This window comes from Pterocles gutturalis, unplaced genomic scaffold (genome assembly GCF_000699245.1).
Source record: "Pterocles gutturalis isolate BGI_N339 unplaced genomic scaffold, ASM69924v1 scaffold9963, whole genome shotgun sequence".
Lineage (NCBI taxonomy): Eukaryota > Metazoa > Chordata > Aves > Pterocliformes > Pteroclidae > Pterocles > Pterocles gutturalis.
This window is the reverse complement of record NW_010123028.1, coordinates 22071-37731: the sequence shown is the minus strand read 5'-3', so window position 1 is coordinate 37731 and position 15661 is coordinate 22071. Positions and strand designations below refer to the sequence as shown.

The window sequence follows — 15661 nt, the reverse complement described above, 5'->3', positions numbered from 1 at the left end:
ATGGGACCTGCCGCCCTCTGCGTTTGGCTGAATTGGTGTTTCTTCCACTGAATCACGTTCTGGACCCCGTACTGCGTTTCCTCGCCGTCTAACTCGCTTTCTTGTCTGGGGTCTGTACAGCTCCGCAGAAATAAGGTGCATGTGTTTCATGAGGATGGCTCAAAACACAAATTTGTGCATTCAGAGAAATTTTATAATTCATCATCTGCTCACAAATTTGTTTGTATTGAAAGCAAAAGAAGATCTAACAAGTAAATTGTATTGTGAAGCCTGATCTGTCCCCTCCTAAAAGCACCAGTTATGGGAACACCAAGCCCTTTCTCTCTCTTTCCCCAGATCCATGACTCCAGCTCAAGCAGACTTGGAATTTCTTGAGAATGCAAAAAAGCTGTCTATGTATGGAGTCGACCTGCACCAAGCGAAGGTGAGAAGGAGGAGCGTGCGTGCACCTGCCTGTGGGGTTGGTAATTTGGGTATCCTTCCCTGGCAGGAGACAGTTCACCTATTTCAGGAGGCTCTACTGGTACAGAAACACAGCCACACAACAGAAATGCCCTTGAGCACTGTTGGGAGTGTTGTAAAAGAAGGGATTCTTCCCGATTATTATTTATATATTACAGGAAGCTTTACAAAGCTTCTGATGTAGACAGGTCCTTGCTCTGAGGAACACAGAATAAGGCTCTGACCCTGCCAGGTGAGCTCAGAGAAAGGCAGGATAGAGTCTAGACCAGCCCTGGGAGCAAACAGCATCGCAGGAGGGATCTGCAGGAGGGAGGAGGATGTGAGGAGACACGTGAAGGAAAAGCCTGACCCTGGCTGTGTAGGGAGCTGGAAGCTGAGGTCTGGGTCGGGGGGAGTTTGGGAGACCCTTGGGGGGAAAACCAAGGGGGTAATTTGGAGGACAGACCTGAAATTCTAACTCTGACACTGCTTAAATCCTCATCTGCTTTCCCAGGACTTGGAAGGAGTGGATATCACTCTGGGAGTCTGTTCCAGTGGCCTTCTTGTTTACAAAGATAAACTGAGAATCAACCGCTTCCCTTGGCCCAAAGTCCTGAAGATTTCCTACAAACGCAGCAGCTTCTTTATTAAGATTCGGCCAGGGGAGGTATGTTCTGACATCTTTGTGCTCATGACTTCTTTAATTGCTTTCTGATCAATGTATATGCTTCACTAAAACAGAGTGGGGTAGGGAGCAAGATTTTCTCTGAACGGGCATTTTACACTCTGTTGGGTTTCTGGTCTTGGCTTGGTGTTAAGTTCAGACAGAGCCTGCTGACCTTGCTGGAGCCATAAACAGCGGGTGACAGTTTACACAACGTGTCATCCAGCACCATCTCCTGGCACCGCGTGGTATTCCCAGCATCCAGAGGAACGCGGTGGGAAGTTCACAGTTGAAACTGGGAAAAGACTTTTAACTCCTTTTTGGGAAACTGGGCAAGACAAAGGCTCTCTGTCTCGCTTGAAAAAACAAAATACTACAAAAGAAAATACAGACACATATCCTTTCATTCAGCCTGCAGCAGGACCTGACGCTGCCTCTCGTGAACGGGGAGATCCCCGCAGCAGCCTGGCTGCTGGAAACCTAGTGGGGAGAGGGGCTGTAACGGGGTTCTGCCTCTTTGTTCCTCCCTTTCTTCCTCTTGCTTCGGCTGCCATGACTCAGCGTGGCAGAGAGGTCAATTTTCAACTCCATCCCACAGCATCACAGGGAATAAATGAGCTTGATGGCTGCAAAACCCTCAGCAGCACGCTCCTCTGCAAATTCCAGTGCGTCCTGAGAGATGCCTGGGCTTGTGTGCAAGCCCTGTTTTTTCTCAGACCCGAGCTCCTCCCGCACATCACGGAGTGAGTTCAGCCGCTCTTGGGCTGGACTGACAGCTTGTGCTGCAGAGCAAGGGTGATGGTCTGGGGACCGGACTCCTGCCTTATTTATTTCTTGCTTTACCTAAATAACTTGTGTTTTCCACAGCAAGAGCAGTATGAAAGTACAATTGGGTTCAAGCTACCAAGTTACCGGGCAGCGAAGAAGCTGTGGAAAGTGTGTGTTGAACATCACACGTTTTTCAGGTGGGTTTTCTAAATGGTAGGCTCGCCTTGAATGACTAATGGCTTAGATTAGCTGGTGAAAATGAGCACTCCTTCTGCGTTCCTCGGTTTTTCATGAAATTTGGAGTGAAATGGTTGCAGAGACATTAAGTATTTATATTGCAATAAATTTCTAGGCAGCTTCCGCTTCATAAGATAAATAAGACAGAAATCTTCCAGCTTATGTAGATGTGGGGCTTATTGTTTGCGTATGTTGTTAATCAAGAGTATGCAGAAACTTCTTTAATTTATATTTTAATTGCTCTTTACCTGCTGTGCCTTGGATCTGGAGGTATGATTTTTTAAATTGTGTGTGTGGTTTTCAGGCTGACTTCCACCGAGGCCATCCCGAAGAGCAGGTTCCTGGCGCTGGGCTCCAAGTTCCGCTACAGCGGGCGGACGCAGGCGCAGACGAGGCAGGCGAGTGCCTTGATCGACCGACCCGCTCCCCAGTTCGAGCGGACGGCAAGTAAGCGAGCCTCCAGGAGCCTCGATGGAGGTGAGTGTCTGCTGCCTCATCCCTCTTCATGGCTGGGTTCTGCAGGATGCTGAAATACTCCTTAAATGCCACCTAAATTCCCTGCTTTAAAAAAAAACCAAAAAAACAAAAAAAACCCAAAACCAAAACAAAAAAAAAACCCCAACCGAAAAAAACCCCAAAAAACCATAACTTCTTGCTTTAATAGAACACCTGGAGATAAAATGGAAACCGATAGTAGTACTAGCAAGAGCTGACGGACAAAAAGGATGCAGGTGGGAGCTGAAGGCTTACGGCAAAGTTCTGGTTGTAAAGATTCAATCTCAATGCATTTTCCTTTTAGCAAAGCAGGAATTCAGCTACTCTAGGATTTGTTTTGTTTAACGGAGCTTCTTAAATGATATAGTTTTCCTTGAGGGAGAGATTTTTTGCCACAACTGAAACTTTTTGAGCCTCTGTTAGAGGGATGCTAATTTGAAGTTTGTCCCCTATCAGTGTGGTGGGCTCGTCCCAGGCAGCAGCAGGCTGGAGGTCAGGCGTGGAAGGGGGAGTGCCCAAGATTGCCCCCCCTTGGTCTGGATCATGGGGTGCTTGTAACATTCAGATCCAGGGAAAGGGGAGCGTCCCTTTGCACCAAGGGCACGGAGCAGGAGCAGCGTTGCTTTGAGCCCTGAGCTCCTGCTGCAACCCAGGAGGGAACAGGGCTGCCCCAGCGCCCCGTGGCCAGCAGCAGCCGGGCTGCCCCTGTGCCTGGCCGGGGTTTAGGGGCTCAGCGACACCCCAAGCCTGGGCTTCATGCCTCGGAGCTGGGAGGGGAAGAGCTCCTTGCTTTGAGCTCCGTACCACGGCAAAGCAAAACGCCGGCTCGTCCGCAGCCTGGCTGTGCGAGGATGCCCAGGCATGGTGCATGGAGGCGAGGGGACCAGCGCTGTTGTTTGCCCATTGGCCATGCCTCGCAGACTATTAACTGCCCCAGAGGAGTAGAGAAATCCCTGCTGCAATCCCGCTTCCTGATGTCCAAGCTTGGAAAAGAGCAGCCCATGAATGTAACGCTTCTGTCCCCATTGAAGCCTGCAGCCTTTTTCTGTCCGCTGTGTGGGCAGTCGTTAACATGTGCCCCGTTTCCTCAGCTAAACGTGCGCCTCAAAAAGTTGAGTTCAGAGCCGTAGAGGAAGAGAAGCAGGAGGAGGTGGTGGTGGTTGAGGTTCCTGAACCAAAACCCGTGGATCAGATCCGAGAGAAGCCAGGTATAGCTGTGGTGGTGGCTACAACTCTCCTGCAGCGCCTTTCCTCTCCTTTACATGCTTCTTCCTGACAATGTTTCACCAAATCTGGCGGCTTTCTTTTTTTCGTTACTTTGCAAGAAGAGTTTCGCAGTCAGAGGACAGACAGAGCCCCGGCTCTGGGAGACTCGTTAAATTTCCACCTCGCACCTCGTTAGTCTGTAATTCTTGCGGAGAGGTGGGGGAAAAGTTTAGGATGTGCTGGCACTTGAGAACTGTCTCCTTATTAAATTTGGGTGTTTCTGTAAATGTGGATTAGAAAACTTTAAAGTTTGATCTTGAAACTTCTTGTAAAGCTTCTGCAATTCTTCATCCCAGGACCCGCTTTCCATTTTTTAAGCCTATTCTGGGTTTTTTTGGTGGTTTGGGAAATGCCGCCCATTTTGCTACATGGAGCTTCTATTTCTTTTAAGATAAGTACCTTTAATAAATATTAATGCCCTTAAGAGGTGTGTAGGTACAACAGCATATTCGAATACTAATCAGTGTATCACAGCAGCGGTGTTGTCAAATATTTGCAGTCTGTCGCTTAAACAGCAAATGCCTGTGGTGCATTAGGGCTGGAGATAATTCCTATGCAAATGCATTGTTTACCGCTCCACTTCCCTCCTTCCACCCTGATTTTTTATTTTTTTTTTACAGCATGCTTTTGATATCACTGCTTTCCTGGTATGAAATCTAGACCACGCTTTCATAAAGTGACGTGGCAGACTGTCTCCCCACCACTAGTCAGCATCGCCTGGCAGGGAAAGCCTGATGCTGTAAAAACAGAAGGTGGAGAATTAGCATTTGAGACACCAGGATAGGTGACTGTATGTTCTTAATTTTTAGATTTGAAGTTGATCACTCATGTACATTTAATTAAAGCTGCTAGTTCTTATATAGGTTTTTATCTAGAGGAGCCTGGGTGTGTTTTTCTTGGATTTTCCCAGCCAGCACCTGCGCCTCCCCAGACTTTGCCGGTAGAGCCTGTCCTAGTGCCGCACTCAAGAGCTGTTATCCCTGCCTGGGCAGGAACCCTGCAAAGCTTATTTCTGTTTTTTTCCCCATCATCCAATACACTGCTGGCCCTGGCAGTGCTAGAAAGACTGACCTGCAATTGCATCGTGGAAAATTACTATTAATCTCCCTGGTTTTAAAAACCTCCTTGCTTTTCTCAGTCGCTGCCTTGGAGAGGGATCTCCTCTTGCTCTTTCCTCTCCTGCGGCGACCGTCGTGTGTCTCCACTCTGTTAACGCCTGCAAACCTTTTTCTAGCCAAACACCCTCTTGAAACTTTTGAAATGAAACCCATTGCAGAGGAGGAAGAGGAGGAGGAGAAGGTAGAGGTGGTTAAGGTTCCCGTTCCCAAGCCAAAGTTACCGGAGCCGCTGTGGACGCGGTCAGGTACAGCCACAGCGGCATTTGCCATCGGCTCCCGCGGCCGCCCGTGCCATGACCTGCTGGGTTGGAGTGATGCGGTGCCATAGGACAGAGCTGACATCGTTTGCAGTGGTGTTCATTGCCATTAAAATCACACCCGGCTTTGCGAGTGAGCTGCAATACGCGAGCGCTGCTTTAGCGGGGTGAGGCGAGGAGGTGCTGCGGCTTGGCCGTGTCCATGCGTGTTGAAGTGAGTGGGCCGTGGCCTCTTCACGCTCCTCTGTCACTGTCCCTTCTTGTGAGGTTCGTTCCCCTGAGCTGTAGGAATCTGCAGTGCCTGAAGATCAGGTTGTGCGCTCCAGGACTGCGGGAGATCAGCTACACTCTGCTTTATTTCTTCGCCGGAGAGCCTGCTGCTTCCCTAGCTGCGGAGAGGTTTCAGAGCATCTTCGCTGCTGCAGACAGATCCGTGCTAATCGTAATTAAAAGCAGAGCTGGTTAGTTTTTGCAGGAAGAGGAGGTTGAAGCCGTGGAGGGAGATAGCTGTGGACTTCACCTGTTTTCATTATTATGAAAAGCACTAAACCCAGCCTCTGTGCTCAGACTCGAAGATGTTCCATGGGATGTGCTGCAGCAGGGCGGCCGTCAGGCAGTGTCGGACCCACGCAGCAGCTGCCCCTTCGTCTCATCCACCTCCTGCACTTTTTCCTCCTCTTGGCATTTTTGTTCCCAGTAGAGACTGTTTTCTTGGCCAGGGTGATGCTATTTTATATCTCGTATTTTGGAGCAATGCTTTTTAGTGTGTTTAAATCATTATGTGTGAAAACACCCAAAGGTCGAGACAATGGGACTGAAATAACACAGTCCTGGACAGCACAGAGCTCATCGTTGAACAGCAAAGGGAAGGCTTGGTATCCGTTGATTTTCGTGCGTGCTTTGGTGCTCAGAAGTGCTGTAAGAGAAGCAAGAGTCCCCAAAGAGAGCTGGCCGTGCAGATTGACTGATGGCAGTGTGTCCTGTGCTGCTTCGTTTTCGAGGTGGCACTTTTTTAGCCAAATGTGCTCTTGGCCATGGTGAGATAAGCCCAACTGAAGAGGATGAGGAGGCAGAAATGGTGATGATGGGAGAACTAGAGCTGGTCCCGAAGGAGTTGGGTACCATCGCGACGGCTTTGCACCCCCAGCATCCTCCTTATCCCAACTGTCCTGCCATCCCACCGTCTCTTTGGATAAACCTCCCCAGTGGCTGTCACTGCTTCCGTGGCATAAAAAACACTGGGACACGGCACCGGTTCTCCTTCCGAAAGGATAACGCAACGTCTGACTCACAGAGGGGGCAGATGTGGTGGTGGTTTGGGGTTCTAGGGTGGATTTTCAGCCAGACGTGTTGTCTAGGAGTTTGTCTTAGAACTAGAATTCCAGTCTCTGGAAAATAATTTTTTTTGCCCCTCCATCTTGTATGTTTTTGGCCACATGGATGCTTTATTCTGTACGCACAGATGAGATGCAGTTATCTTTACAGTAAAAACCCAGGAATTCTTACTAAGGAGTTACTTTAAAGTTACAATTTATTTTTTAATGCCAAATTTTCCAGTGGCTTTGACTGGCTGGACGGACGCCAGTAACCTGGTGTTGCCTGGGGTGAATTACCCAGTGTGACCCTTCTGCATAAACTTTGTCTGTAGGAATCTGAGACCGTGTCAAAGGAATTATTTGGGTGACTAGGTGTATTTTCAGTGGAATGGCCATAAAAACAGGAGAGCTAAATAGCCAATTGTGTCTATACTTACGCACAGAGAATTAATTTGGGCTTGCTTTGTCGCACAGTATTGGCTTGAATATTTTGGAGGTATCAGGCTTTTCCGGGACCGGGAACTGTCTGGGAAATCAGGAATGGAAGGAAAGAGGAGAAAGTTGATTTTGTGTGTACCTGGTGCTGGTATTTAAGGGTGTCATCCTCTGGAAAGTGGTTTTTGGGCAGCATGCCATTCATTTCTGCGCTGATCTGGAGATGCTGGCATCACCCATCGCGGACCCGCAGCCTCTGTCGGCTTTGAAACCCACCTGGAAGCTGCTGTGCAGTTGTAGAGAGCAGTGCCTGTTGAGTGCTTTTTTGTCTGAATTGCTGAAAAGATTGGGGAGGTGGGGGAAAGCCTGTGTTGCCCTTCCAGAAACCATCCGTTTCTGGTTGAGGAGATGCCAACGCATCAAGAACTCCCCCCAGTTCCAAGTGTTTCTGTTTTAACGGCTGCATTGGGTGGACTTCTGTGTCTGTTGTGTGTAGGACCCAGAAATCAGTGGCACAGTGTCAAAAATAGCTTTGCCTTTCTGGTGTGGCTTCTCTGCAGAGTGCAAGCTTGCTTTTTGTAAACCATCTGGTGTGGGTTTTTATTTTGCTTTATTTTATTTAAACCATAAGGAAAATAATCTCAACTTTCCCGTACTAAGCGCACAAGCTGCTTTGCTCAACATCTTTGTTTCTTTTCCCTTTTTTTTCCCCTTCTCTCCTCCTTTTCTTTTTAAACAACAGCACTGTAATTTGGAAAGACTTTGCCTGGTGCTTTGAAAGCGTTACCTGCTCTGAACCTTGTCCCTGTGTCTCTCCCCATCCCAGCAGTGGCCGTGATAACCCCCGAGAGGAGTCCCCGTCCCACCTCTGCCCCGGCCATCGCTCAGACCCACGCTGCAGAACCGGTCCCAGCTAAGCCCGACCTGAAAGATGTCGCTGTCTCTAAAGTAGAAAAGGAAGGAGCGAAACCTGACATAAGGCGAGAAGAAATCCCAGCGGAGAAAGCGAAGCCGGAGCCGGCCGATGCATCAAAGGTATGTCAGACGGGACCCGGCTGGAGCATCGCCTCCAAAAACCACCTCGAAGCAGCAGCTCTGTGCACCCGCTGCCTGGGAGGGGTTGAGTCCTTGCCCAAGCGTCGCGGGGGAGTGAGCTTTGGGGGTCTGGGTCCCAGGGAATCCCAGCCCTGACCCTCCGGGGTGGCTGGGTTTTGGTGGTTGCAGTCAAACAGAATGCAGCGTACGGATGCGGCATTAAAAAGCTGGCAGGAATTGCACATGAGGTCATGGGACTTGAATTCAGGGCTCAGCCCTCCCTAGGCTGTCTCTGCAGATTCCTGGTACGACGGCAGGAGCGATTCCAGTGAATCGATGATAGGGATCTGGTCTGCAGCCCAGCGCCTGAGTGCAAATGTTTTTCACGTCGATAGGCTTTCCCTGGGGGAGCTGTTAATACAAACTGGACTGAAACTGCAGTTGTGAATGGCACTGTTGAGACCTTGGGGGGTTTAGTGTTTAAATGAATTTTTTTTTTAAACATTATTTGGGTTTTCTACAAATGCCCGAGACCTCTGCTGGTGTTGATCTGTGCGCGTTGTTCTCATAAGTGAACGTAATGGGAAAAATTATAGTTGATAATACGGTCTCCTTAATGTTCTGCAGATCTTATTGGCTGAACCCTTCCCATGTTGCAGCAGAGGTGTTGCCTTGAGATACAGTTTTCCCATTCCTCTGGATATTTAGCTGTTCTCAGCATTGCTGGAGCCACGTTTTTGCTGTAACACATCACACAGTGGCTCTCGCAGGACATCCTCCAGGGGCGATCACTGTTAATTAAGGCTGGGAGGTGGAGGGGAAGAAGGACAGTTGCTTTAAAAAATGTCATGATCTGTGTGACCAGGAATTTTTAAAGGAAAATGCTGAAGGGATCTTCAGGCTGACACTTCGGAGTGTGCATCACGGCACACAGTTCTGTAACGCTGTTCCTGCTCAGCCGCTCACCCTCCCCAGCATTAAAATATATTTGTACCATCTCACGTATTACAGGATTTTTTCCTAAATGCTTAAACACAGATTTTTTTTTTTCTTTAAATGTAGATGTAGGAGGAAATTGTAGATCTGAACGTGCCAAATTTACCCTGTTTCTAGCTGCATCCCTTCCTTTAACCCCCACCGATGCTTTCGCCTCCAGAGCCTTTGGCCATCCACTTTCCCCAAAACGCTTTCCTAAAGTGTTGAGACAATGTTGGCTCTCTGCTTGTGGACAGTAAGGAACTTCATTGGGGATGTTAGGTTTGATTTTATAGAGGGGTCTCCACTGGTTTGTGAACGTCATACCTGTGCATAACAAATAACGTTCTGTTTTGAGGTGGTCCCTGCTAACGTGAGCATGTTGCTCCTGGTGAGGATTTCCCTGGGAGATCCCCCCGCAGCTGAAACCCGAAAGCATTGCCTGGCAAAGCTCACTCGAGATCCTCTTCAGAAGCACTGGAGAGCACTGCTTTCCAATGCAAATAATTCTCCAGGAGGAATTATTGTAAATGTGCTGTGAACTAATGAGCTGCCGCGTCATTAACCCTTTCCGGAGGACTCTGCATGTTGGTTTTTGCATGTTCCCCCAGCATTTCAAAACCAACTTTATGCAGCTGTGTTTTGAAACTAAACGGGCTCTTGAAACAAATCTACTAACAAGAAATGTTTTTACCGATTTATTTCTTAAATGTAGGTGAGGAAAGCGCACATTGAGGTCACAGTACCCACCACGAATGGTGACCAGCCCCAGGTTTGTGCTAATAATTCAGTTAGGTTGCTCACATTTTATTTTTTTTTTTTTTTTAAGGTTAAACAGTGAGGTTCCACATAGTTAAATGAACCAACAACTCTTTTTTTTTTTTTTTATCACTGCCCAACAGCAGCAGCCTGCAGAAAAAGAGGAAGAACTGATAAGAATGAGGAAGGTTAGACATTTTACACTTTCACCCAACAAATTCACCATTATCATTCATGCATCTGTAACCTGTTTAAAAAGACAGTGCTCCAGTTTCTTCATGTGCTTGGGGTTTTGAGGGTTTTTTATTCTGCAACTATCAAATATTTGACTTTAATTGTCCCATAGACAGTCTGCTAAAATTTTGCATGTTAGAGAGAAACACACTTGGTTTGATTTATTAAATTTCTCTCTTTTTCTGTAACGAATTGAGTTAGAAACCACAGAAAACTGTATAGTGTGCATCCCAGAAATGCAAAAAAAAAAAAAGTGTATTTTTTTTCTTAATTGATTAAGTAACAGGGGACATATCCAAGATGGGAAAGGTGGTTAAGGCACGGTTCCTGTGCACAGTGAGACCTTGTAAACGTCACAGCAGGCAGTACAGCCTCACGTGGGGTGGGCACATCACTAGCAGGAATACGACATTGTGGCTTTGCGCAAAGCTTCCCCAGAAAACTGGTGAACTGTCATGTCGTGGCGAGCGATAGAAACTACGGCAAAAGCCGCCGACCCCCTGGGAGCTGTCTCTTTAAAGGCCTCATTGCATTTCCCCATTCTCCATGAGCAAGAACCCCCATTTCCCGGTGGTGGCCCCAGGGCTGGTCCCCACCCCACGCTGGCACAGCGCTGCGCTCCCGACCTTGAGTTCACTTTTTTAATTTGCCAATTTGTCGATCCCGCAAGAACAACATTTTAATTTTTTGTGCTTTTCTTTTTTTCTTTTTTTTTGTTTCCCCTTTTTCTTTTCATTTTCACAGAAAAGATCAAAGAGGCTAGATGGTGAAAACATTTATATCAGGCATAGCAATTTAATGTTGGAGGTTTGTATGAACTTGAAGCTTTTTTCAGTTGCGTTTGCCTAGACCTTCTGCATCTGCGCTGAACTTTTTTCTTCCTCTTCTGCTGCTGCCTTTGTTTTTGCATGCTGTTGCATGAAAGACTTTTTTTTTTTTTTAATTTTAAATACGCTTTTGCATGCTGACAGTAAACATGACGATGTGCAGGCATTCTTCCTTCTGCCTCTTCTGACTTTCATTCTCTCATACTTCCCCAAAATATACGATTGGCAGAGCTCAGGTCTGCTCTGGGACCCCTTGGGTGCTCACAGGGGCGTGAATCGTAGCGGGGAGGCTCATGTACAAGTTTCTCCTTGCTTGAAATAGATTATTTTCCTGGGGGAAAAGACAGAATATGAAAATGCAAAAACCAGGAGAAGCTGCAGGTGAAGCGTCACCTCCGTGGCACCCAGTCCACCACCACATCCCTGTTGCTTCGAGTCCTCCTTTCGGATGTTGCTGCCGGCGTTGCACCGATGCTTGCAAGGTTGCGATCCTTTCTCCAAGGCTTGCTGGCCTTGCAGCACCCTCAACGCTGCCCCGGGCCCCATCCTGCGTCGGTGCCAGGTCCCCTTGGGGCTCGATGCTCACAGGGGGTTGCGAGCGGGTGAGAATCCATTTCACACTCCACATACAGCATTCCCTTTGGCTTTGGGAGCCCTGGACACTTGCTTTCGCCCAAGCACAGTCTCAGAACAGACCATGCCAATCATATATTTTATTTTTTTGGATAATACACTGTATTCTGGAAGACGTTGTGTGGCTTCTGATACTCTGTGTTACGTGTTTCGACTCCAACTTGCAGCACCAGCAGCTGGTAGGGTTTCCCTCTTGGTATCTCTTGAAGGTTGAAGTGTACTAACTGCCTTCTCCTAACCTGAATTTGAAAAATTTTGCAGCTTTTGGGTGGTTTTTTTTTAATTATTTCTTTTTTTTTTTTTTGACTGCTACAACTTGAGCTTTCAGCCACGAGCGCAGGGTCTGCGGCACGACGGACAGGGTTCGGCCGCCACCGGAGCGCTGCGAAGATCATGCCTGTCGCCTTCTTTCACCCAACTCCAGCAGCTCCATCTCTCTGACCCCAAACAGAGCTTTTTTTGTTGTTTCCAATCCCCTTTTTCCTATTAGTGCAATACTTGGCTCTGGTCCCCAGCCCGTTCCCTCTCCGCTGCCCTCCCACCGGTTCTGTTGCAGGTGTTCCAGCCCTCCCCTAGAAAAGGGATGACCCCAGCAGGTCACCCCCTTTATTCCTTTATTTTTTTTTTTTTTTTAAATCCATGCATTTGGCGGACGAGATGTTTTCCCAGCAGATCTCATCCTCCCGAAGCTGCAGTTTGATTTTATTCAAAGCCTTTTAACGCTCCGTGCTCCATAACCCACGCTCCGTGTTCTTCCAAGAAAGGGCAGAACAGGAGGAGAAGCGTTCACGCTTAGCCAGCTCCTTCCTCCCGATGCTCTCCAGACCCACTGTGGCCCCATGTAGCTCCTCGTGGCTTTAGCTTCTCTGCAAACCCCCCAGGACCAGCTCTTGTGGTGGTGGATGGCCAAGGTGGTTTTTTTCTCTCTTCTCCAAACCCGGAGCAGCCGCAGGGCTCCTGGACCTGGGCAGGGCTTGACCTTGGAGTCCTCAGCAGATTTATTTGTGCTTTTTTTTTTAATTTTATTTTTTTTTTGTAACTAGCAGGCACATGCTTTGTGCTTTCACCCAGGACAGATGCCAAAACTGGTTTTTTTACCCCCTGAAATGTGCCAAAATGAGCAAATGTTAATAAAGCATTTGGGGGCCGGTGTGTCCTGGGGGAGCTGCCGGGATGCAGATATTTGGGGGGGGCTGACACCTCCTTTAGGGATGCGTTTGCTCTCCCATCTCCTAAGATCTATGGGCTGAGTTCCAACGAAATGCCCCAAAATAGTGAAATTTCCCCGTGGTGCTTTCACTGACCTGAATTTCCCCCTTTCTGACGAGTGAGGCTTGCTGCTTTTTGGCACTGTCCCGAAAAGTTGTTGTTTGGCTTGTGCCTATTTTGTGTCCAAGCTTCGTTTTCTACAAACTCGGGTTTGCTTGCAAGGAGAAGCTATCTCTAGACAAGTCAAAGAGAGCTGATGTGCCTTGAAGTCTGTGCGGTTATGCTGTAAACCGGCACCACAGATGAGAAATCTTTTTCCAGCTGAAGAATTTTAGCAAGAGTTGATTGATCCGGCAGAAAGTAAATTTTCCAGTTGCTTTTAGAGAGCTGTCATCTCATCTTCATTTCAGAAGTTGTAAACCTCCCGGGGTAGCTCCTGGAGGGATGAGATGACATGAGAGGGGAGAAAAAAAGTACTAAGGGGAGCAAAGATAATTCCTGGTAGGATGGAAGAGAAATAGGTGTGAAGAGAATAAATAAAATGGGGAAAACATTTTCTTAAATATTTTCTTAAATTTCTTAATTGCATTTATACCCGTGAATATTCAGACTAACAGAGGGAAGAGCAAGCAAACCCACCCAATTTAAAGGCATTCATTAAATAACCCAAACAAACATATTATTTCAATTTAAAAACGTCCCAGATGGGGAGAACCCATGAGATTACACCTGAGCTGTCATCTCTTTTGGCGTAGCTTGAGCTGAACCGGTGGCACGTCCCGCTCCCGGAGGAGACCCCGCTCCGTGCCGGTTGCAGTTATCCCCGTTAAACCCAAAGGAAAGAGGAGAGAGGACTTTCCCTTTGTGTGTTTGCAATGTGAGCGCAGCTGATGGAAATCGCCAACAACTCCGCTAAGCGCAGCTTTGCTATGCGGCAGCCTAGGCGAGCGCCGGGCTCGTCTCCGTGTCTCTTCATTTATCCTGTCCTTTTGCTAATAGGATCTAGATAAAACCCAAGAAGAAATAAAGAAACATCACGCCAACATCAGTGAGTTGAAGAAGAATTTTATGGAGTCCGTCCCGGAGCCTCGGCCGAGTGAATGGGACAAACGTTTGTCCACTCACTCCCCTTTCCGAACCCTCAACGTCAACGGGCAGATTCCCACGGGAGCGGATGGAGTGAGTACCTCGGTGGCGCGTGGGTGTTTGGAAGTTTCCAAGGGACAGCTTTGCAACCTAGGGTTGAGCCACAGCGCCCCTTAGTTTTTGGTTATATTGAATTTGATAGTTAGAATTGACTTTTAACATGTGTAATGGTCTCTGAGAGAAGGGATGCTTTAGTTTTAGTGTTATAAAAACATAAATTTTTTGTTGTTGTTGTTAGAAAAGAGTGTAGGAATTCTTCCCTTGGTTTTGATGCTGCTTTTCCTAGCGTTGCGTTCATCCAGAGTATACTTCACATGGCTGTTTTGAGGATTGGCTTATTCCTGGTGCTGGGGAATAGGTCTCCCCAAAATGTGGGGGAAAAAAACACCCAAAACCCCAATCACCTAAACTAAGGGAATTACTTCAGAGCTAATATTGCAGGTAACCCAGTGGAGAAGCACTAGGATGGCATAAATTTTCAAAAGTCACTTGATTCTCCAGTTAATCCAGTATGTCATTGGGTTTAGTCCTGCATTAGGATCTGCAGGTGCTGATGTGGAGGCTTCAGGAAGACTCCTCAGGGCTGTTCGTACGGGATGGAAATATTTCTCCTTCCAGGAACAGTGTCAGTCTGTTAGTAGCCATACACATTCGCAGCCTCCCTGCTCATGTCCTTAAAAAAGGTAATTTTTCAAAGAAACTGAGTTGGAGCAGCAGAGATCTGTCTGCCAACTAGTTTCTTCTGGGATAACAGCTTCTCTGGTTAACGTTGGTGTTACCTGGCTGGGATTTGAAGCTTGTGAGTAAAGCTGTAGTTACAGCCCGTGGTAATTGGGCTCTTACACAGTGAGTGCCGTTTTCCATCACAACTGGAAAATCGCACCCCAGCTGCCGTGGCGGCAGTCGTAGACCCTCTCCTGGTTTAATTCTAGCCCAGAATGCTGCAGATAAGGGAGCATTTCATCTTCAAACCTCTGCAAAGGAGACACTTGTTAAACAGAAATCACCTGGCAGTGGATGGAGGGTTATTGTAGGTACAAGGGGTTTTAACGGCTGAGGTTACTACAGGCTCCTCAAAGCACAGAGAAAAGCCATGGCAGTTCTGGGGCTGCTTCTCCCACCTAGGAAAACAAAACCCCAAAATGAACAAATGAGGGCTGAGGGTTGTGATTGGAATTACCGTGTTTATCACAGGGATGGACCGTCCTCTTTGGTTGCAGGGTCTCGGTGTGAATTCTGCAGGAGTTTGGCAGCAGAGCGATGCAGGGCTCTGCTCCCGGTGCCACGCGGTTCAGGGATGTGCAGGGGCTCTCGAGCTCCACACCTGCAGCTCAGGAGTGATGTTCTGGGTTGTTATGAAGAATTTCTTGTATTGTAACCTCACAGTGAGCTCTTGGGGGGGCTCCTGTCCACAATAACTGGATGGTGTGGGCTCTTCCCATCTATGGGGCAGCGGTCCACAGCGACGCCAGGATTGGTGTCAGCCCTGGATTTGCATTTCTGGGAATTCAGCTGATCCTCTCTGAAGCCTTCTGCCTCTGAGGTGGAGGTGGATGTGTTCTGCTGAGAACTTCCAGAAATGCATCTTGGCCAGGCACTGCCAGGGAGAGGGTTTTCCTCCCCCTGCCTGTGTTTAAAGGTGGTAAATCGTGATGCAGACCCATCCTGTTTCTCCCGTTCATGGGGATATCTGGTGCCCAAAGGGTGTTGTGCCCGGGGCTGCTTTTCTGCTGTTCCAAAATGTTTTATTGCACGAAACTGAACCGTAACACGCTTTGTGTGTCCAGGTCAAGAAAGTCACTGTCCTATCTTCTGAGAGACAGGTTGGTGGGCTTGAGGTAAAGCT

General features: G+C 47.9%; 1 protein-coding gene across 1 annotated transcript in view; it reads left to right on the top strand.

Annotated features, from left to right (window-relative positions):
- Positions 1 to 292: 292 nt before the first annotated feature.
- LOC104464898 (protein 4.1-like) overlaps positions 293 to 15661 on the top strand; it is a gene marked incomplete at its 5' end in the record, with an annotated part of 31897 nt that continues 16528 nt past the window's right edge. Inside the window, 12 exons of the mRNA XM_010077745.1 lie at positions 293 to 424; positions 956 to 1108; positions 1973 to 2070; positions 2415 to 2587; positions 3697 to 3813; positions 5106 to 5234; positions 6263 to 6364; positions 7824 to 8032; positions 9723 to 9779; positions 10745 to 10807; positions 13669 to 13848; positions 15603 to 15653. Of these exons, the coding sequence (XP_010076047.1) occupies positions 293 to 424; positions 956 to 1108; positions 1973 to 2070; positions 2415 to 2587; positions 3697 to 3813; positions 5106 to 5234; positions 6263 to 6364; positions 7824 to 8032; positions 9723 to 9779; positions 10745 to 10807; positions 13669 to 13848; positions 15603 to 15653 (1464 nt within the window). The remainder of the gene's footprint in view (positions 425 to 955; positions 1109 to 1972; positions 2071 to 2414; positions 2588 to 3696; positions 3814 to 5105; positions 5235 to 6262; positions 6365 to 7823; positions 8033 to 9722; positions 9780 to 10744; positions 10808 to 13668; positions 13849 to 15602; positions 15654 to 15661) is intronic.